The following is a 24025-nucleotide window of genomic DNA, read 5'->3' on the forward strand; positions in this document are numbered from 1 at the left end:
CAAGTAGATAGTAATCTCTCCTTTAATAATCACATTGCCAAAATTGTTAGAAAATCCTTCTATGCGGCCCACTTAATCACAAAAGGGCTTGCATCCAGATCAAAAGAGGTCATTGTGCCCCTCTATGCATCACTCATCAGACCCATCATAGAGTACAATGCCCATTTGGGATGTACCTTACAAGACACCTGCAATAGCTGGAAAGACCACAGAAGTACCTCACCAAGAGGATCACTGGCCTCAAACAGATGCCCTATGCAGCTCGACTGAAGAAACTCCAGCTGTACACAGTTGCATACCGCCTACTCAGAGGTGATCTCTGCCTGACATACAAGGCCATGTCCAACCCAGAATTGATGGACATGCTCCACCTAAAGAAAACCATATCCCCTCAAGCCACACGGTCTAGGGATCTAAACCTCACCACAACAATAACGAGGACGTGCTGGAGGGATAGATTCCTGTCCCAGAGACTTCCCATGCTCTGTAACAAGATTCCCATCTACATTAGGCAGAGCGCCTCACTAGCACTCTTCAAGAGAAACCTTGACGAGTGGATGGGAAATGGGAAGTTTACCCCGAGGATCACTTCAGTGGCTCTGCTGGACAGAGGCACAGGGAACTAATCTAAGGGGTGGCGAAAGGCAACACATTCTGGCTAGGCTTATAAATGCCTTTGGGCAGATAGCCTAGTACCTACCTATGAACCTATGTCATCATTATTTTAGCATTCTCTGAATTTACTGTCTCAACTTAAAGCTCTATTCCACAGTACACACATGGTGATTAACATTCATCGTCATTATTTGCTGACCGTGCAATCACCCTATCTCTATCTCTCACTATCTCTTTTTTCCCTCTCTCTGTCTCTGTCTGTCCTTCTTTGCCTTGATATTTATCTGCATTTTAGATAACAGTTTTACTTCTTAAAAGTGATTGTTTGTTAGCAGGAAATTAGGACAAGGTTTATTGTACTTTCTTTTTAAAGTCAGACCCAACGATTGCTTAGCATTCATTAATTACAGAACAATAAATGAATGACATATCTTCTTTAAATGCTTTTTTTTTATCGTATGTAACAAAATTTAACATTTTGCTTTGCAGATTCTAGTCTCACAAAATTGTAGATGTCATTGGTCATCTAACATTGCATCGTGAAGCACAAAGAATTCACTGAACTTTCTCTATACCAACTAAGAATCAAAATACTTTACTGTATGGTAGTTCATTTCATCTCAGTGGTTAAAATGCCTTATTTCCTACAGCTGCTTATAACTGCCTCATTGGTAAATGCTTAAAGGACAGCTATGTTCCAAACACATTTCCTTTCTCCATACTGGTTTTTCCACCCTAGAAGTGATACTTTCAGTGCCATATTTTAAAACTGAATGACTTAGTGGTTTCTTCACTTCTATAGTATCCCTTTGCTATTTGACTTCATCAGTGCATAGCACATTATATTTAAATAAAATTTCAAAATATTTTCTTCAATAATTTCTCTCTCAAACTCTTTCATTATCTTACTAATCATGTTTTAAGGAGTTGGGGCAAGATAATCAGACATAGCAAGATATTTATTGCGCCTTGCATTTCATACATACTGAGGCCTTACCTTACGTCCATTAATTATCTATAAATTCACAGATCTTTTACATCCCCCTACATAATGGCAGTCCCTCCACAGACTTCTCCAATTATAGATCCATGGCATTTTTGTTGCCTCTCAAAATTTCTTCAGAAATGCATCCACTCTCAGCTTCTCAATTGTATTCTAAAACATGACCTCCTCTCCCCAACAAAGTATGGCTTTAGACCCTGTCATAGCACTACTACAGCACTGCTAACTTTCATTAAAGCAGTCAGCTAAAACAGAAACTCTGATAACCTAATGTCCACACTTCTCCTCGATCTGTCTAAAGAATTCACGACTGCCAGCCACCAAAAATACCTACACAAGCTTATCTTGTTACACCTAATAGACTGTGCACTCTTCTGGTTTTATAGCAGTTTAGCAAGGAGTCTCAGGCTGCAAAATGGCAAATCAACTATTCTTCCTTCCTTCCCAACTCTGTTGGAGTCCCCAAGGTTCCATACTAGGCCTCCTATGGCTTAATCTCTTCATAAATGACTTAACACTGCATCCAGGCATGCATCAGCAGTACAATATGCTGACAACTCCACTGTTATTTGCACAGCTGACAGTCTATCTAATCTCCAACAAATCCAACAAGCCTTCTTATGCATTGTAACCTAGCTTGAAAACTCTCAATCCCTTCTTAATCCCCTCCCCCACAAAAAACAAACTTATGTTCTTTACTCCACAACAGTTTAATATTCAAAGACTTTTCACAATAAACAGAGGGAAATTTTTACTTACCATTACCAAATGTAAAAAAAAAATGCATTGGATACATTGTACTCCAATTGTATCGTTAAAAATGGAATTCTCTGCCAGTCTGCCTAAGACAAATTGGTAATCAAAAATCATTTAAATTTGAATTCAAGCAACACATTACAAGAAAGTGACAACACACTTGTATAACCCAGGCTAACAACATTTACTGGAGTAGGAGCTTATAACCATGGACCTATACGTCATGATAACCATGCACCTATATGTCCCGATAACCATGCATCTATATGTTATGATAACCATGCACCTATATGTCATGATAACCATGCACCTATATGTCCTGATAACCACACACCTATATGTCATGATAACCATGCACCTATATGTCATGATAACCATGCACCTATATTTCCTGATAACCATGCACCTATATGTCATGATAACCATGCACCTATATGTCATAGGTTCATAGGTAGGTACTAGGCTATTGGCCCAAGAGCCTACGTAAGCCTAGCCAACAAGGTTCCCTGGCTTATGCCACCCAAGAAAGTTATTTTCCTGTGCCACTGTCGAGCAGAGACACAGAAGTGATCCCCGGAGTGTATTTCCTATTTCATATCCACTCATCAAGATTTTTCTTGAAGAGTGCTAATGAAGAACTTTGCTTAACATAGATGAGTAGCCTATTCCAGAGTATGGGAAGTCTCTGGGACAGGAATCTATCCCTCCAGCATGTCCTGTTTATTGTGGTGACAAAGTTTAGGTCCCTAGAGTGTGTAGCTCAGAGGGATTGGGATTTTGTTTAGGTGTAGCATGTTCAACAGCTCTGGGTTTGACATAGCTTTATATGTTAGGCAGAGATCACCTCAGAGTAGGCGATATGCTACGGATTAAAGCTGGAGTTTTTTGAGGTGATCAGTGTAGGGTATTTGTTTGAGGCAAGTAATCCTCTTTGTAAGGCACTTCTGTGGCCTTTCCAGCTGCTGCAGATGTCTTGTGAGGTACATTCCAAAAGGGGCATTGTACTCTATAATAGGTCTAATGAGTGCTGAGTAGAGGGGAACAATGACCTCTTTTTTCCTGGATGAGAACCCTTTTATGATGAGGTGTGCTATGTAGAAGGACTTCCTGACTACTGTGGCGATGTGTCTATCAAAGGAGAGACTAATGTCCACCTGGGTCCCAAGGTCTCTTATCACACATTCGGTGTTAAGTAGATTGCTACCTATGTGGTAGTTTATAGGTACAGAGTTTTTACCAAAGGGGATGACACTGCACTTTTTGGCATTGAGCTTGAGGCCATGGCTCTGACACCAGGCATGTGTCTCACCGAGGCCCTTCTGTAGGATGTCCACATCATTTGAGGATTTGACTATGGCTCCTAGTTTACAGTCATCTGTGAACTTCATTAGCCAGAGGCCTTCTGTGTTAGCCTGTACTTCAGAGAAGTAGATACCAAACAGGAGAGGTCCCAGGATGGAACCCTGTGGCACTCCACTTGTCACTGCTTTGAGGTCAGATTTGGAGTCTGCAACTTTTACAGTGTGGGCTCTGTCAGTCAGCCAGTTAGCAACCCATCTTGTGATGCAGGGATTTATACCTACTTTAGTGAGTTTAGCTTTCAGAATTCCAGAATGGGGGATGGTGTTGAAAGCCTTGGCAAGGTCAAGATAGGCTGTGTGAACCATCTTACCCTCATCTACGGCTTTGGTGACTGCCTCAAAGAAGTCAATCAGGTTCAGGAGGCATGATCTGCCTTTCACAAACCTGAACTGGGTGGGATACAGAGTTTGGAGGTTACCAATGTCTTTGTTTATGAGTTCCATGATGATACGTTCCATGGCCTTGCAGACCAGGCTCGTTAGGCTAATTGGTCGATAGTTCCTGGGATCAGTGGTGGCTCCCCCTTTGTGGAGTGGGATAACTGTTGCTGTGCACCATTCAGTGGACACAAAGCCTGATGCGAGTCTATTATTGAACATGGTGCTTAAGTGGAGAGCCAGTTCATTCTGAAATTCATGTAAAACGAAGCCTGGGATGTTGTCTGGTCCCATGGATGCTGTGTTTTTGGCTTTAGAGAGTGCATCTTTTACCTGTGTAGTTGTGAATACAGGGACTCTGCATTCTTCCTGTATAGATATGGGCCCTTTAGGGGTGGGGGGGTAGCACTGAACCTATCTGCCAGGATGTTGGCAATATCAGTTGGTTCTGTAATTTTTGTGCCTTTGTGCTGTAACACAGAGCAGATCTGGGTGTTGCCATCGAGATTCTTGACATAGCTATAGAATGCGTTGTGGTTGTCCTTAGAATTAGTGGCAATTTTGTTTTCGTAGCTAGCTTTGGAGGATCTTATAAGGGATCTCAGCTTCTTACTGAGGCTGACCAGGGAGCTCCTCAACTCATGGGATTTTACTCTCTTTTGCAACAGTTTCTTCCTTTTGTTGTACAATTTGTTTATGGCAAGGGACCACCAGATTGGCTTCCTTTTTTTGGAGGATAACGTCCTGGTTCTGTTTGGGATAGCACGATCTATGCACTTGTGTAAGTGCTTATAGAGTGTATTTGTGCAGGATTCAGCAGTTGTAACTGTATTGTCCATCTGCATGGGTGTCATGAAGTTCACCACTTCTGTCTTAAGAAGCATGAAGTTGGCTTTGGAGAAATTTTTTACTGTGGTTTCCTTAATGGGGGGTGGGGGCGGGATGTGGATATCAAGGGTGATTAGCTTTTGGTTGGATCACACCAACGAGGAGCTGACTTCAGGTGTGGAACACTCATGTTGGTAATGACTAGGTCTAGGATGTTGTTGTCCCTGCTGGATGTGTGGATAAGTTGATCCAGGGCATTGGAGTTTATGAATTCCAGAAAGTGTTGAGCTAAGGAGCTGGTACATGAGTAGTTTTTCCAGTTAATGGTGGGGTAGTTGAAGTCGCCCATTATTAGGGTGTTTGGTTGAACCTTAATATTTTCCAGTACATCAAGACTAGAGGAGTGGGAATCCTGGGGCATGGTGGGGGGTCTGTAGCAAGCTACAATTTGAATTGCAGATTTGCCCAGAGTTAGTTGCACTTGGATAACCTCAGATGCATTATGCTGAGCAACTAGCCTGGAGGTGTGGATATCCTTAATTAATATGGACACACCACCACCTTTGATGTTTCTGTCCAGGTTACATGGCTGAAATGTGTGGTATGAGTTATAGCCTGGTAGTGCAGGGGTGCTCTCTGGAGCCTTGAACCAGGTCTCAGTCACTGCACAGATATCGATGTTCTCCATTTTAAGTAGTGCCTCGAGTAAGTGCATTTTGAGATTTAGACTTCTAGCACTGAATAGCATTACCCTCAGTTTTTGCTTGCCTGTCCTGTTATGGTGGTGAATTTGTTATTTGAACCTTGCCTAAAAAAAGGCACTATAGGGGCAGTAAGAGCCTTAACCAGTATCTGAAATCCCAGGGGCGACAGGTGCAGGCCATGTGTGGCAAAGCATCGTGGTCTGTCGACCATGTCATCCCAAGCAGACAGATACTGGATCCCCTTAGAATGACACCAGAAGTTTAGCCAATTGTTGAAGCCAATCATTTTGTCCTTGTACTGTGGTATCATTCAGGGCGATGGCAAAATGCTATTCAGAGCTAGGGTCATAGTTGCCTGGGCTACAAGATCAGCGAGCTCTTTTCATGTAGTCCAGGGAGGTACATATCAGGTCATTCACACCAACATGGACAATGACAGAGTCATATGTGTACTTGTTGTGGAGTGACCTGAGTGTGTGGGTTATGTGGCGGAACCTGGCACCCAACAGGCAGCTGACAGCAACCTTCTCCTTGTTTAGCCTGGTGAGTGGGACATCAGTGTGCCTGACTATTGAGTCACCTGTGACTAGTGTGTTGGGTACGTTGTTTTGCCTTATTGGCTGTGGTTGAGTAGCACACTGAGTCTCTGGGCTATGTGTCATTTGGGTTATGTTGCGGGATGGAGGTTGCTTGCATTTCTGCTTTAGAGGTCTCTGTTGCTTAGACAGATTATTATTGAGAGCCTCCTTGAATGTTTTTGTGTTACTTTGTGTGGATTTTGGTGGTGTAGATTTAGTGAGACTATGTGATGAGTGTGGTGTGGTACAAATGTTTACCTTCTCCTCATGACTGTCAAGTTCAGTCTTGGTTGGAGAGAGCTTTACCTCCAGTTTGGCTAGATAAGTGCATCTCTCACAGGTTGTAGTGTTGGATGGTAGGAGAAGAGGGTTGTATGTTGTACATGAGGCAATTTCTACATTGCCTCAAGATGCCCAGATTCATCAGATAGACAGGAGAGAACTCAGGGAGCTGACCCTTGGACATGCCTGAATAAAAACTATTTTCCTCTAGATAAGTGAGGAAAGTGAGTACAAGAGCTGTTTTTTCTAAGCAAATGAGAAAAGTAAGTACAAAAACTGTTTTCTTCTAGGTAACGAGGGAGATTGAGTGCTATAGTAATTAGTAGCTTATTTAGTGCTTACAAGTTCTGAACAAGTTCTGAGCATGAATAAGCAAATTTAAGTGCTAAAACTAAGAATCTGTATCTGCACTTGATGAGTTACACGACAGAAACAAGTGCAAATGCAGGCTTTCAAATCAGAAAGTTGAGAGAGATGGAAGAGATTGCCCAAACGGCCAATAACTATAATTTCTGGGCCAGAACCACTCCTTATGTGGTAGACAGGTTACCTAGTGCTTACCACTCCCACTGATAAGCTAGAATGCTTCCCTCCAACAAAGAAAATCTTGGGGGGGCTCAGAAGCTTACATACAGTCCTGGATACAGCAAATCTGTATCTGGAACACTAGTTACAGGAAAGGTAGGAAACAGGCTTACATTTTTTTTTACAGAAAAGTAGCAAAAACAGTAGTAAAAACAATTCACATGCAGTGCAAGCTAGCACACTTGAGTATGTAGCAATATTAGACCAAACACAGTTTAAAAAATGCAATTAAATTAAAAAGGACTAAAAGCAAGTGCAGAAAGAGTTTATTAGGTAGAATGTGGTAAAGAGATGGGACTGGGGGAGTGTCCCAGATCAAATCTACAGTGGGGCGGGCAACTGCAAAAGCCACCAAATTTAAACTACAAACCAAAAATAGGGAGGGTGGGTAGGACAAAACAGTTTTAACAGAGATCTAAGGACAACTAACAGTACAAACTCTAAAAAACAAAAAAATATACTCAGCTCTATGCATTTGCAGATCAGTCTCTCAGAACAGGGAGATAACAGTTTCAACAGAGATCTAAGCAACAATTAACAAATTCTATAACCAAAAAAAATATACTCAGCTCTGTATATTTGCAGATAGTCTGGAAGGCAGTCTCTCAGAACACAGGTTCCAGCAATTAAATGCAGGCTGTTACTAACAGGTCAAATTTTATGCAAGTGATCCTTGAGTTAGATAACACACATGCTGTAAAAAACAGTTATATCAACTGAAGACACGGCAGAAAATAGGGGGGACAGTTTCAACAGACATCTAAGCAACAACTAACAGTACAAACTCTTAAACCAAAAAATATATACTCAGCTCTGTATATTTGCAGATAGTCTGGAAGGCAGTCTTTCAGAACACAGGTTCCAGCAATTAAATGCAAGTTGTTACTAACAGGTCAAATTTTATGCAAGTGATAACCATGCACCTATATGTCATGCACTATCATTTTACAAATTCCTATTTGAAAATCTGCTTTTAATTCCATAAACTGTCCTGTAAACCCATTAACTTTAATGCGTTTCATGTATGTATTGCATGAATGTAGTTATTTCTATTAGCCTATACTACAAACCGACTAACTTTATTGTATTCTATTGTATTGTATGATTAAACTACAATGATTTATGATTGTATAATGTTCTTGAGGAGCTTTTGTTACCGGGCCTTCACTGAAAATGGGTAATATACCAAGTTGGACTTTATCAGTACACAATAAATAAACAAACAAATAAATAAATGCATTTTAATGTAAACTGCTATTTGTAGCCATTCTGTCCCACCCACTGAGACCAAAGAGACTAGGGATTTTGGCTGCTTTACAATGTATTCTCAGAAGGAAGAAGCCTGATAAATTGATAACTATGATAAAAATGGATTATGTGCAAAGGTAACTCATTCCTAATTAAAAAAAAAGCTATTAAGCACTGTAGTTGAAGAAGTGGCTTAGTACACTGTGCTTAAAAAGACAACAAATACAAATCAGAGAGTGCTACTGGAAGACAGCAGCAAACAATCAACAAAGAGATTTTCTTAAAGTAAACAGTAATTTAGACTACTGCCATGTTAAGTACAAGCTATGAAGATTTTGCATAAGAGTACAGAAAATGATTATTTTATCTCGTGAAGAGTAAGGGTGTATGATTGCAAAGAGAAAGCTTAGCCAAAAAACATAATTGCATCACATTTTATGTTACCATGAGATCATGATAGTGGAACAAAGTAGAAATGGATTATTTATGGTGCAGGAACATTAGTGTACCCCAGCCCATCAAAACAGAAGTCAAGATTCTAAAACATTTTACACTTTGAGTAAGGCACTACTGATAAGTTATAAGAAGAATTAGCTAAAAAGCAGTTCTGAAAGAGGACTTCTATGTTTCTCGATACATATGTGCATATGAGGACTCATGTAAGCCATCATAGGTGGCCTTTCAGTTATAAATACTCCAAATCATTTGAGGAACTCGCTGCTCCAAGACCTTGGATTTTTAAACTTCATAATGAGTCTCTTTCCTTGCCACATTCCTTTAATCTGTTGCTTTAAAATTGTTTGCAGCCTGGAAAACAAGCTAATAGTGACTTTCCTGCCGCTGTGTTCTCATCCTTCAAATTCTTCTCTATGCAAAATCTCTGTTGTCTAAATAGTACTCCTTCTCTTAGCTGACGTCTTCTTTGTAATTTTCTAAAGCTTGCCACTCTCCTTCATCTTTCTGAGGCTGTGGAATTTAAGGGATCTTTTTACATCTCTGTTTTATATATCTCTAGATTTTACCCAATTTAGTTAACAACTGCCTGATAATCTCTTTTTATCTGCTTCTGATTACCACAACATAGCTCCTTCTCAAATGTGTATTAAGTGTGTATAGTATATTATACTAAATCACATACTAAATAATATATTGCATTATTATACCAAGATACATGGTGTTAACCTTCATAACCACCTAAATTTACCTAAATTCACTTTTCATGTGAACATTTGAAGACAATTATGAACAGCAGACTAATTTCAGAGGATGCACTGATATATATACAAGACCAAGTTACAGAAATACAGAATAACATAAATGTGGAAACTATTAGAGCGGATTCAAGATATGAGGTATTGTACTGCTACTAGTAAAGAAAATGTGGTCTAGCAAAGGAATGGCTAATCATGTGTGGGTCTTCACAAGCATAACAGAAGGAAACACTAATAATAACTGATTATTTAAAATCTGCTCCCACTACATGGGATCAACATTTGTGTGTATCACACCAGTGATTTAGAATCACAGTCCATGTAAATCAGTCATGGAAACTATGGGAATGAAACATGCTAGGGATGTGGGGAAGTGGCCAAAGGAATTATCCATATCTTCTGGGTCTCTGCAAAGGGTACTGAGCTCAGAAAATGTGGCACTGGGGAGCAGAGCCATGCTTGGCTCATGTAGCGCCAGTACAGGTCCACATTGTCACTCACTACCACACCTCAGCTTTTTAAGTGAAAAACAAAACTGGCTTACTGTAATCAGATCCATGAAAAAAAAAAACTTATTTTTTTGTTTAAACTGTAGCAAGCCAATATTGGGGTGCTACAGTTTTGCTCACAGGAAGCCCTGAACTGCCTTTCTGTAGCAGCATTCAGAAATGCCATTACAGAAAGAATGCAAAGACTGTTACTATCGATCATGCCAATTAATACTTTTCACTCATGACAACTACTCTCTTTGCCCCACCCTTGCTACATTTCTGTTGGTTGTTGTTGTATCTTTTGGCTTTTTCCCGATTAGGGGTCGTCACAGCGAAACTCCGGTCCACTAATGATTGGCAGTAGATTTTTACGTACCGAGTTGCCAGCCCTGATGCACAACCTTCCATGAAGGCACGCCCATTCACACATGTCTCCACACAGAAGACGCTTTAGCTGGGAATCGAACAGGACAACGTCTTACTGTGAGGTGACAATGCTACCGCAGCACCACCACTGCAGTGCTACATTCACACTACAATGGGGAAAAGGGCATATACCTTTCAACGACATGAGTTTCAGTCAAATGAGCTTTCAGTGATGTGACCTTTCAGTCATGTGCTCAGTCAAAGGAGTTTCAATGAAATGAGCTTTCAGTGAAGTGAAGTAGACCCATATATATATATATATATATATATATATATATATATATATATATATATATATATATATATACCATATAAACCAGTCAAAAAGGAACATTTCCTATTTTGAATGTTTGTTCAGATGAACTGTACCCACACATGTTTTTTTTTACTATATAATCATTCACAAAGCTTACGTTAGCCCCCTCTAAGTGACAGCAGCTGTAAGATTTTTGTTGTACCAGAGGTCAAAGTCTTTCATAATTTGGGACTTTAAATTATATCCTTTTTGGAATTCTCTTAATAACAGATTTAAAGTTAAAGCACTTTCTCAAGAGTGTCTTGCTAGTCTAAACTACTTCTGTGGGACCTGGTTGAAGTAGATGATTCAGAGGTCTAATCACTAATTTGGGTTGTTTCACCATTAGCCAAGCATATAGGTTCCTAGGTTCTTAGGTGTGTACTAGGCTAATGGTGTGGACCTCCTTTTAGGATAGTTCTCTAGCATTCTTTATAAATGCTACTAAGAAAGTTTTACATTTATTTATGATGCGTGAGTCAAGAATATGTTCAGATAACTTTAAGGACTCATGATTAGTTTTGTTGACATGTTTCGAAAGTTTGACAATTCAGTTTCAGAATATGTTATTTTCTTATTTCTCATACTACTATTAGTACTATTTCATATTTGTTATTATTTGTAAATCCAAAAAGCAGAAAAAAACAAACTGATAGCTAAATGTCCACTTTTTTATTGATGTAGTAAATCCACATTAAGCACTTTCATCTTATTAAAAAAACTTCATCAGAATGTTATTGTTATTATTATTTGTAATATGTACTCCTTTAACACCTTATATGCAATGAATTCAAATGAATTAAAAGAAAATCATTCTCATTCTTATTTCATACTTTATGAAAATTCTTATATATAGAACTGCTCTATCTTTACAAAGGACATTAAAAAATGCAAATTTTGCCTTAGATTCCATTTTAATGGCATATAAAACTGAGGATGGCATTGTGGTAATATAAGTAGAATGGCTGTCTGCTGTATTGAATATATAATAAATGAATGAAATACTGTGCAATAATATAATAATGCATATTATGAAGTACAAGAACATATTGCTATATTAGGGTTATTGACATCAATTATATTCTCAGAGATTAACCTCAACATAAAAAATTACAGTAAATGAAGGTTCTCCTAACAGTGTTTATCCGTGGTAATGGAGGTGAGAGTAATGCATTTTGTAGTGGCAAATGGCTAAATGTCTAATCATCTTAACATGGTTTTTGTATCTAAAAAGGAAGAAAAAAAGCAGAAAAAGAAATCTTTCTTGTAGCCTGAACTATTTGTTCTGTCTTAATTTTTTTGTTTGTTTTAAAAAAGAAAACCATGGTAAATTTAGATACTGAGAGAATTCATGAAGGTACCAAGAAGTGCAAATCTGCATATACATGTTATGGTAACCTTTTGGTATTCAGCAATGGCCTTAATAGTGTGCTGCACAGTGTTCTATCATGAGTTCATGTAGTACTGCATAGGAATGGCACTGCAGCTGTGCTGAATGTTAATTAGCCATGTGCTATCTTTCACTGATTTGCCTCTAGCTCTGCTGTGTAAGGCAGCACATTTGTCCAGACCACATCAATGTAGTGGACATGGACAAAAGGCCATGTCAACTACCTAACACAAAAAGTAGTATGGGGATCGAGGGATGGGCAGGCACTAGACACCAGGGATTGCTCTACTTTTAAGTGCCATAAAAGCACCAACTTCAGCACAGGGGCTGGGAGGGTAAGGTGGGGAGAAACACTATACAGTTATGCCAGAATGACACAACAGTATAGGGGTCAAAGGTGAGGGACAGAATGACACAACAGTATAGGGATCAAAGGTGAGGGAAAATCACTAGACACAAGGGCAATTACAACTGCGCCAAAAAGCCACTTCAACTTTTATAGAGATCGAGGGCTTGGGGAGACATCGGATGGCAGACATGTCGGAGACAGTAAGAGGTGTGTGTGTGTGTGTGTGTGTGTGTGTGTGTGTGTGTGTGTGTGTGTGTGTGTGTGTATGTATGTTTATATGTGCATGTGTGTGTCCTGTGTGTGTGCATTTATGTTCAAATGTGTACTTGTATATGTGGGAGAGTAACAGAGGGAATGCCAATACCTACATGAGCAGTTACTAGCACAATGTGCATTGCGGCAATGATCTGAATTTTGAAATAGTAAATGAAGTTCAGAAGCATGACACTTAGCCAATAATGAAGTTTTTCCTCACTGTGACTAACATATCTCTGAAATGCAAAATACTGTGTTGTGGAAGCAGGGCCTTTTTAGAATGAGGTGTACAGTAGCTTTCTACCATTGCTGTTCTGCATGTCATGGCAGTAACTCCTATTCAGAGAAATGCAAATTAGCCAATAAGGAGGTCTTTCTTCATTGTAGCTAACGTGTGCAAATCACAAAATACGGGGTCATAGGAGCAGGGGCTTCTGTTTTTTTCTGACCAGATTTGCATGCCTTTGTTCTCATTTACCCTTCAGGAAAAGCAGCTCTGGCTTGTCCTACTGCCTGCTACTGTTTTCATCATCATTTCTTCCTAGTGGATTTCTTTTTTTTTTTTCCATTTTGCCCATCAAATCCCCAATAATGTATGCAATAACCCAAATTGAGCCTCACCAATGTCCTGGAGAATGATAAAATTGCCTCATTATTGGTTGAGTTCCAGCATCCTATAAGCCTTCATTGCAGACTCTCTACTGTTTATATTGATTCATCATTGCAACATTAACTATTGTACATATTTTTTCTTCTTCAGTGACATAGGCAATTACTAGGCTAGCTGCTCCTGTGGGCTATTTTAAGCCTAGTCAATTTCCCTTCCAAATGTCAAAATCAAACCCTGCACCTTGTGTTTGTGAGGTAAACACCATAATCATTATGCTAACCACTAACCCATTATACCAAATCCCAACCCCAGCTTAAATTGGAATTTCATATTTTGTAAACAGTTTCAAAGATGTTACTTTACAGGGAAAGTCATTTGCATTTCTTAGCACTGAATATCAGTTATTATCTGTCAGTTCATATTGATAGTTTTCTTTTTCTCCCTTCAGCTTTAGGACGGTTTCCTCCCACCCTCCAATGCAGCCACTACCATTTTGTGTTTTGCTCATCTGCAAAATCATCGATACTGTTTCTATGCCTTGTTTGATGTCTGGAGCAAATCCAGTGAACAGCTAATATGTGGCCAATTACTATGACAATCCAATAGTTACTTCATTCCATACCTAACCTTTCCTCTGGAAGTAACTTTCCCATAAACATACTTATACACACACACACACACACACACACACACACACACACACACACACAGACACACACACAGACACACACACACACACACACACACACACACACACACACAGACACACACACACACACACACACACACACACACACACACACACACACACACACACACACACACACACACACACACACACACATGCACACACACACACATGCATACTCACTTCTCCCCTCTGTGCTGTGTTCACAATGTACTTTTCCAGAAACTTAACTGTTTTCAATTCTCTTACCTGATCCTTCATTGTATCTATTAATCTTCTGAATAATTATCAAACCTTTGCTGATTAGGTGTCGATGTATAGGTGTTCTCCAGAATTGCATTTCGGCAATGTAATAGAGACTCTGGTGAGGCTGTATGAGAGAAACCACTCTATTAATTATGCTGTTGCCAACAAAAAGGGAGGGCTCTCTTCCTGGCCCATGAGGAGGACATCCAGGCAAATGAAACTAGCTATTAAGTGATGTATGCCTTAATTCCCATTTTAACTCTTAATTGTAGCTGAACAGCAGTTTTAAACAGAAGAGGTAAATGGCCAAATGTTATAGCACTGTCTAGTTTATTGTGAGAGTTAAATTATATTAATTGAAATAGATGGATATTTTAACCTCCATCAAATTTTCAAGCCTAGTATATCAGTTCATCAGTGTAATCATGTCTAACTCCATGTACAACCACATCTTGGAAAAGTTTTTGAAGTTTACAGAGAGATAAATCAGTCTAGATTTGGACGGGTGGAGCATGCAAGTTTTCAGGGTCAGTTTGAAAAACTGATATATATAGCCTTGTCCCAAAGTCAAGAAAAATATAGTAAACCAAAACTGTAAAAGTAGCACTTCAGGTCTTGGTGCTGTTCTAGAATGAGTCTTTGATAAAAGGGCTGTTACCTTTTTCAAAGAAATAACTTTGATGACTGTTGCTTCGATTTCACAAATGAATGGAAAGGGAAGGAAAGACAATAAAATAGATTCTCAGGTGGAAGATTGTCATTTTTACATCTTTAAGTCAGCATTAGCTCTCCATCCATGTAATGTTTGCATCTGCTGCTGTCTATAAATGCTTCTACGATATACAAAAAGGTGGACAGTTTTGCAGTTCAGAAGTGAGCACATTTTTCAGCAGAAGCTGACTGTCAAACAGGCAGTGTAATATGGTCACTTGTGTTTGCACTCGCCTTACAATGCTTCTAAACTGTCCAGGTATTCACAGAATGTCCAGATATTGCCTCATTTGTTTAGTCTGTTTCTCATAAAGTTCAGGGTTTTCAGACAAATTATGGAGGATTTAATTCATTGAATAGTGACATACATTTGAGTTTTAGAGTTCATATCCTTCAGAGAAAATGCAGGCAAACACACATCCTGGTATCCTATCTAGTTTCAAAGTTTGTAAGAAGAATGGACACTTTATCAGTATGGATAGGAAACAGAACAAAATCTTTTATTCTGCCTCTGTCATTTGCTAGTCCATACTGGCAGATTTTACAGCACAGCGCTAGACCCAAAGTTAACAACTTAAGCAGGGGGTGCTTAACATTTGTTAAGGTCGGGTCTTGCTCCACTGTAATACTTAATCGATTTGTCTTTTTCTGATCAATCACCATGCTCCATGCACTACAAAAAGAGGTTTACTATCAAATTCTCGCACCTGCAACATGTGAATGTTCATATTTCCAATTCAAAATGTCAGAAATCAAATCTATGAACATAAACATGACCGAATGAGGTATTTCAGGAAAGCTGACATCTCAGAAATGTCAACTTTACTAAAAATACTTCACTTCCAGTCATGAGCAACGAACCACCCCCATGTGGGGGGGGGGCTGTACCCCCACACCCTTTGCTACTTATATATTCAAAGTCTGAGACTGCACTACAGTGAGGTAAAGGGTACATTTCCCGATCATCACTATATGCAATCTGCATTTAAAATGTTGAATCCACAACAGTGAACACTAGTGTGCATTCGTTGTTGTGAGTTCAACGTTTTTTTTTTCATTATTTTCAAATGTCAAACTAGGGCATTTGGTGTTTCCAGTTCAGACATAGTCCAATCGCCCTTTTGATAATAAACCACAAAAAGATTATGATGGCACTATTGAGTTCACAGCATTGACAGCAACTTTAAAAGCCTTGGCATTTACCCACATGATATCCTGGCTTTCCACTACTATTTTAATCAAAATGTTTTGATGAAAGTAGTTCTTATGTGCATTTTATGAGCATGTTAACTATCAATATGCAAATCTTGAACAATATGTTTTCTGAATCCTGATATTACTATCATTTTCACAAAAAAATAACAGTTGGTTTTGGCAAATGATTGCTACATTTCTCCTTTGTGCCATTTGAGTCTTTGATAATCCAACTTATATTAGTATGAGACAGACAATTTGCTGTCAGCTGACAGTATAGCAGTAGCTGCATGATGCTGCCCATTGCAGTAAAATAAAAAAATAATAGTTATTGAAAAAATGAACCATGAAAACAGCACTTAAATTAATCACTTTGGTTTGTTCTAACACTGCAGTTCACAGGTTCATTCTTGAAGTTTATTATTTTCTACAGTAGTGCAATAAAGCGGTGAAAAAATAATTGTACATCAGCACTAAATCAGATCAACCATTCAGCAGAACAGAATGAATCACGTTGCTCTGTTAAAAAATGCTATTGTTTTAGTTCCAGTTTAATAGGCTGAAGACCGTATTAATAGTTACCTGCCGCATTTAGCTGATGATAATGAATAAGGTCTGGAATGTTTAAAAAATGATGTTTTTCTGCTACATAATATTCTCCTGGCGGATGTTCTTTGATTTGATAATGTCTGATGTTTCCAGTGTCTGCTCTGCAGTTCAAAAATGTAAGAAAATAAACTCAGCTATTTGCAGAAATAAGATACAAAAACAAACTGCTTGCAAGTAAACATTGTTAGTTTTGTCAGATTTAAAATCATACAAACAGAATTAGTAAATGTTCAGTACTGAATGGAAATAACTAGCAAATTTAGTAATCTTCACCCTTTTTTCCTTCAACTTACAGCTGATAAAACTGCAAAATACCTTGCACACATTTTAACCTCTCTGTCACTACAGGTATAGTTCTTTTAGTATTCAAACATTCTGTTGTCATCCCACTACCAAAAGTCCCACCCCCTTCCAAAACTAAAGATTAGCTTATGTCTAGATACTAGGATTTTTAAAAAATGATTGTAAAAACAAATTCTATCCACCATACATAGTTGCAGACAGCTATGTGATTATCAGCATGATTTTAGAACTTCTTCAGTACTGGGACAGTATTAGTAGCATTTAGCAACTCAATCCATTCTAATATGAATGTTGAACTGTTAACTGCAGGAGTATGTATTAATATGACCAGGGTATTCAAAACAGTTAATCATAAACTCTTAATACAGGAACTCTACAAATTAAATTTTACAACAACACTGATTTCATAGATAACCTTTTCAAATATAATGACTCATTTTCTGACAAGAGTATGTTTCAGACCTGTTTCAGCTGTAGACCTACTAGTATTTTTTTCAGTTAAGACATTGCCTTAGATATGCCAAACCTAAACCTAATAATTTATGGAGATGATATCCTTATGACTGAATTCAGCAACATTCATCTAACCCTCTGAACAGAAATGCAAACTAACTTTACAGAATTTTCTAAGAAAACTAATTTCATGTTGTTTGCTAGCCCTCAGAAAACTAATTTCTAAGTAGTGTAGATATTTGTAGCATTGTCCATATTTAGGCTTGTGTTTGGGCCTAGTGTTTGTGGAGACTGTGTCTGAGCATATGTTCAGGGACATCTTGGTTTAGCCAAAGCCATCAGGCATTTCAGTGAGACAGAATTGTTTAAGGTCATTGGCTGACTGAGGTCACCTGGACTACAGCTTAGACTAAGCCCCTCATTGGTTCTTTTGAGCTATTTTGTTTTAAAAGTTGTCTCAGGTTTCAACTTTCTGTTACCTAAGAAGTTAAGTTTGTGAGTGTTTCTGCCATTTCACACTGAGCTAATCGATGGAAGGACACTGAGCAAACTCGGATCTATAATATATAACAATAGGTATACTGTTTTTTTGCTTATTTTTTGAGTTATTTATAGTACTTTGTCTACTGTATATTTTTCTAGCTAGTTTCACTGTTTGTGAGGTATTAAGTGGAAATAGTCCACTTTTATTAAGCATCTGTTGGGTTGTTTGATTCTGATAACTTGTTTGCAGTTAAAAGTTTTCTCTGGAGGCTCCTTTAGCTATTTAAAACTTTCATTTAAAAGCTCACTGCTGTTTTTCTGCTGTGAGAAAGATTTCTGCAGTTTGTTTCCCACCCTACCTCCCTATTGGTATGCTCTTCTTATAGTTGGTGGCTTTGCAGGTGCCCGTCCCTACTGTAAATTTGATCTGGGACCCTCCTCCCAGTCTAGTGTCATTACCTCATTCTACCTAATACAGGGAGAACATTTGAGAAGGCCAGTCAGCTTAGTTTCTGCTCCCCCTTTCTCTCTTTCCACTTAACAAAAAAAAAATTTTCTAAGCTTGTTTCCTGCCTTTCCTGTGGGTAGTCTAGTCTGGATACATATTTTCTGTGTCCAGGACTATTTGTGGGCTTCTAAGCCCCCACGCCTTTCTGTGTTGGAGGGAAGCCTTCTAGCTTAATTTTGTTTCTTAGAACTAGCCAGTTTTTTAGTTTCAGCACTCAAGTCGGTTTCTTTGAGCTCAGCATTTGTTCAGAACTTATTGTAAGCACTAAATAAGCTACAAATTACTACAGCACTCAACTTTCCTCACTGTCTAGAGGAAAACAGTTTCTAGTACTTAACATATAAGCACTTATCCAGGCATGTCTAAGGGTCAACTCACTGTGTTTTCTCCTGTCTACCTGATGAATCTGGGCATCTTGGGGCATTGCAGCAATTGCCTCATGTACACAGACAACCCTCTCCTCCTACCACCTAACACTACAACCTGTGAGAGATGCAGTTATATAGCCAAACTGGAAGCAAAGCTCTCTTCACCTAAGACTGGACTAGACAATCAAGAGGAGAAGGTAAACACTTTCACCACACCACACTCAGCACATAGCCCCTCAAAACATACACTACCAAAACACACACACAGAAACACAAAACACACACCTACATTCGTGGAGGCTCTCAGTAAAAACCTGCCCACGCAACAGCGACCTCCAAAGCAGAAACACAAGCAACCTCCACCCCCCAACACAACCCAAATGACACATAGCCCACAAACTCAGTGTGCCACTCAACTACAGCCCATAAGGCATAATAACATACACAACACTCTAGTCATAGGTGACTCTATAGTCAGACACACTAATGTTCCACTCACCAGGCTAAACAAGGAGAAAGTTACTGTCAGCTGCCTGTCGGCTGCCAGGATCCGCCATATAATGCATGCACTCAGGTCACTCCACAGCAAGTACAAATATGACTCTGTCATTGTCCATGTTGGTGTGAATGACCTGAGATGTACCTCCCTGGACTACATGAAAAGGGACATGGAGGAGCTGTCCGATCTTGTAGCCCAGGCAGGTATGACCCTAGTCCTGAGTAGCATCCTGCCATCACCCAAAATGATACCACAGTACAAGGACAAAATGATTGACTTCAACAATTGGCTAAACTTCTGGTGTCATTCTAAGGGGATCCAGTATCTGCCTGCCTGGGATGACATGATCGACAAACCACGATGCTTTGCCAGATATGGCCTGCACCTGTCACCCCTGGGATTCCGGATACTAGCTAAGGCTCTAGCCACCCCTATAGTGTCTTTTTTAGGCAAGGTTCAAATGACAAATTCACCACCATAACAGGTACAAGCAAGAAGAATCTGTGGGTATTGTTATTCAATGCTAGAAGTCTAAACCTCAAAATGCACTCACTCGAGACACTCCTTAAAATGGAGAACATGGACATCTATGCAGTGACAGAGAGTACCTCTGCATTACCAGGCTATAATTCATACCACACCTTTCGGCCACCTAACCTGGACCGAAACACTAAAGCCGGAGGCGTGTCCATATTCATTAAGGATATCCGCATCTCCAGGCTAGTTGCTCAGCATAATACATCCGAGATTATCCAAGTTGAACTAACTCTGGGCAAGACCGCAATCCAAATTGTAGCTTGCTACAGATCCCCCACCATGCCCCAGGATTCCCACTCCTCATTTCTTGATACACTGGAAAATATTAGGGTACAACCTAATTTCAGCTACCCCACCATTAACTGGGAAAACTACTCATGTACCAACTCTTCCAATGCCTTGGATCAACTTATCCACACCCCCACCAGGGGCAGCAATATCCTAGACCTGGGTATTACCAACATGGGCAACTGGTGCTCCACACCAGAGGTCAATTCCTCGTTGGTCAGATCCGACTACAAGCTAATCACCCGAGACATCCACATCCCTCCCTCACCCCCCATTAGGGAAACCACAGTAAAAAATTTCTCCAAAGCCAACTTCATGCTAATCTTGATGATGGGATGGGAGATAGAAAAGACAGAAGTGGCAAAATTCACGACACCCATGATGACGGACAATACAGGTATGACTGCTGAATCCTACACAAATGCACTTTATAAGCACTTACACGAGTACATGGATCTTGCAGTACCTAACAGAACCAAGATGTTATCCTCCAAAAAAAGGAAGCCAATCTGGTGGTCCCCTGACATAAACAAACTCTACAACAGAAGAAAGAAACTGTTGCAAAAAAGAGTAAAATCCCATAATTGGAGAAACTCCCTGGTCAGCCTCAGTAAGACATTGAGATCCCTCATAAAATCTTCCAAAGCTAGTTATGAAAACAAAATCACCACTGACTCTAAAGACAATCACAAAGCATTCTATAGCTATGTCAAGAATCTCAATGGCAACACACAAATCTGCTCTGAGTTACAGCACAATGGCACTAAATATACAGAACCAACTGATATTGCCAACATCCTGGCAGATAGGTTCAGTGCTAATTTTACCCCCCTGTCATCCCCTAAAGGGCCCATCTCTATACCAGAAGAATGCAAAGTTCCTGTAATCATGGATGCACAGATAAAAAACACACTATCCAAAGCCAAGAACACAGCATCCATGGGACCTGGCAACATCCCAGGCTGTGTTCTATATGAACTACAGAACGAACTGGCACCCCACTTAAGTACCATGTTCAATCATAGCCTCACTTCAGGCTATGTGCCCACTGAATGGAGCACAGTGACGTTTATCCCACTCCACAAACAGGGAGCCACCACAGACCCAGGAGCCTAATGAGCCTGGTCTGCAAGGCTATGGAACATATCATCATGGAACTTATAAACAATGACATTGGTAATCTCCAAACACAGGACCCCACCCAGTTCAGGTTTGTAAAAGGCAGATCATGTCTCCTAAACCTGATAGACTTCTTTGAAGCAGTCACCAAAGCTGTAGATGAGGGTAAGGTGGTTCACACAGCCTATCTAGATCTCGCCAAGGCTTTCAACACCACCCCCCACTCTGGAATTATAGATAAACTCACTAAACTAAGTATAAATCCCTATGTCACAAGATGGGTTGCCAACTGGCTCACTGCCAGAACCCACACTGTGAAAGTAGCAGACTCCAAATCCAACTTCAGACCAGTGACAAGTGGAGTAACACAGGGTTCAGTCCTGGGTCCTCTCCTGTTTGGTATCTACTTCTCTGAAGTACAGGCTAACACAGAAGGTCAGCATTCACATGCATGCTAATAAACAAATACAGATCCCTCAAGAAATGTTCTGTATCCAATAAAATAGTAGGATTCCTCCTCAATACAGGTTTCAGATGTCGCTCAGCATATATAATGATAGAGTTTCTGTGGACCAACCCCTCCCCGACACAATAGGTCTCATTGGTGGTTCCAGGGGGGGGTTTATGAATTTTGGGGAGGCCCTGTATTATAGGTATCACAGGATACTTAACAATAAAATAATTAAACAAATCAATACTAATAACATTACATTGTAAACATTCAAACACAACATTGTAAATAGAATCATTACACCTCTGTACCTGTTGAAAGTCCACTTTGAGATAAAACTTTGTATCATTCAGCATGGTAAGCATGGAGTCCCTATAATAGGAATAGTCCATCACCACCAGCGATCCACCTTTATCCGTCTGGCTCATGGAAATAGAAGTGCCATTGCGTGGGCACTCTGGAGCTATTCTTTCTTCTTTACTTAAATTGTTAAAATATTTACCACTAACATCACAATCATACAAACTGTAAATTTCTGATACACACCCTCTCAAAAGCATCAAGAACTGCACTGTTGGTGGGAATAAACCCACTTGGTTTCTTTAAGACATTCACACCAGTCTGATCATTAACAGCACTGCCAAACTGCATTTCTTGAGGGATCTGTATTCATTTATTAGCACGCATGTGAATGCTGACAGGTTGATGCTTATTACAATGGATGTACAATCCCTGTTTACTGTTATCCCCAATCAGGTGGGGGTTGAATACTTTAGGGAGTACCTATTGGAAGATGGGTTATATAATGGATGATGTGTTGATCTTTTGTCTCTCCTTATAGAGCTCATTCTAGAAAATAATTTGTTTTTGTTTGAAGGTACCCTATACAAGCAATTGGATGGTATAGCCATGGGCACTGTGCCAATGGCTACACCAACATTGTTATGGCCCATTGGGAGAAGGAACATCTGATGGGAGAATATGGTAAGAGCTTGAAGTTTTACAGGAGGTTTGTAGATGACCTCTTTATTTTATGGGAGGGGGATGAATCCACTTTTTCCCCCTTTTTTTCATATCTGAATAGATGTACCAGCTTTTTGAGGTTCATCATGAAGAGCTCTTTCAACACAATCGATTTTTTTGGATGTTAAGGTTATACAAAGGGTTGATGGAGAGTTCGAGACAGAGATACATAGATAGGAATGTCATAAAAGTAGTTACTTGCATAGAATGAGTATGCATCCCCAGCACATTTTTAAAAATATTGTGAGGGGGCAAGGGTTGAGAACATCAAGGTTGACAGCAACTTAAGTTAAATTTGAAGGAGAATTGGGTGAATTGAGAATGAGATTTTTGCAGAGGGGTTATGCCGATAATGAGCTTCAGCATACCCTCAGAGGAGTAGTGGAGTGTAGGAACACTGAGGGGAGGCCCTACTTCTTTGATGGTGAATGGCCATCATGAATAGTAAGGACCTATGAGAATGTCAGTAACTTACTCTAGTAATATTAAGGTTTTACAAGACATCTTCCATAGGAATTGGAATATCCTGTGTGCTGATGATGCGATTAAAGAATTAGTGGGTGATACTCTAAAGTTCATTTTTAAAAACAAAAAAGAATCTGAAAAGGATTTTATGTGGACCCAGGTTACAACAAGGGGTGGCACAGGTTTGTGCCACTGGGGGAGAAGGTGGTACCATACCCTGTAAAGCCTGCAATTTTTGTATGCATGTAGACTCTAGTGGAGAGTTTAAACACCCTGACATGGATAGAGTTTTTAAGTTCAAACTATCTGTGAACTGCAATAGTACAAATAATGTGTATTTGGCTCATTGTGTGGTCTGTGTATCATTCTATGTAGGGATGACAACCAGGAGGTTAAGGGACCGCATGCGGGAGCACCTCTATGATATAGGAAGGAAGGCAGAGACAAATGCTTTAGCCAGGCATGTAGGAACCCATGGGGATACACATAGGTTTACCTTTATGGTGATTGATAGAGTCGTGGACAACCTCGGGGGGGGGGGGTGAAATTAAAAGTTGAGACGAAAGAACCTGAATGGATTGTGAGACTCAGGGCCAGTATGGGGAAGGGCCTAAATGACAAAATGAATATTAAGCCCATTCTCTTAGGGAGAGACTTGCTAAAGTGACATTTTAATGTATAACGTTACATTATGGTTTATAATGGTTTTGTTACT

At 39.6% G+C, this 24025-nt stretch overlaps 1 protein-coding gene across 1 annotated transcript in view; it reads right to left on the reverse strand.

The window, feature by feature from the left end:
• The window catches only part of TXK (TXK tyrosine kinase), a 693943-nt gene that overhangs the window by 221038 nt on the left and 448880 nt on the right, over nt 1–24025 (reverse strand). Inside the window, exon 8 of the mRNA XM_044061415.1 lies at nt 16787–16914. Coding sequence (XP_043917350.1) covers nt 16787–16914 — 128 coding nt within the window. The remainder of the gene's footprint in view (nt 1–16786; nt 16915–24025) is intronic.

This window comes from Protopterus annectens, chromosome 2.part0, assembly GCF_019279795.1.
Source record: "Protopterus annectens isolate FY-2018-M chromosome 2.part0, PAN1.0, whole genome shotgun sequence".
In the NCBI taxonomy this organism is placed as follows: Eukaryota; Metazoa; Chordata; order Ceratodontiformes; family Protopteridae; genus Protopterus; species Protopterus annectens.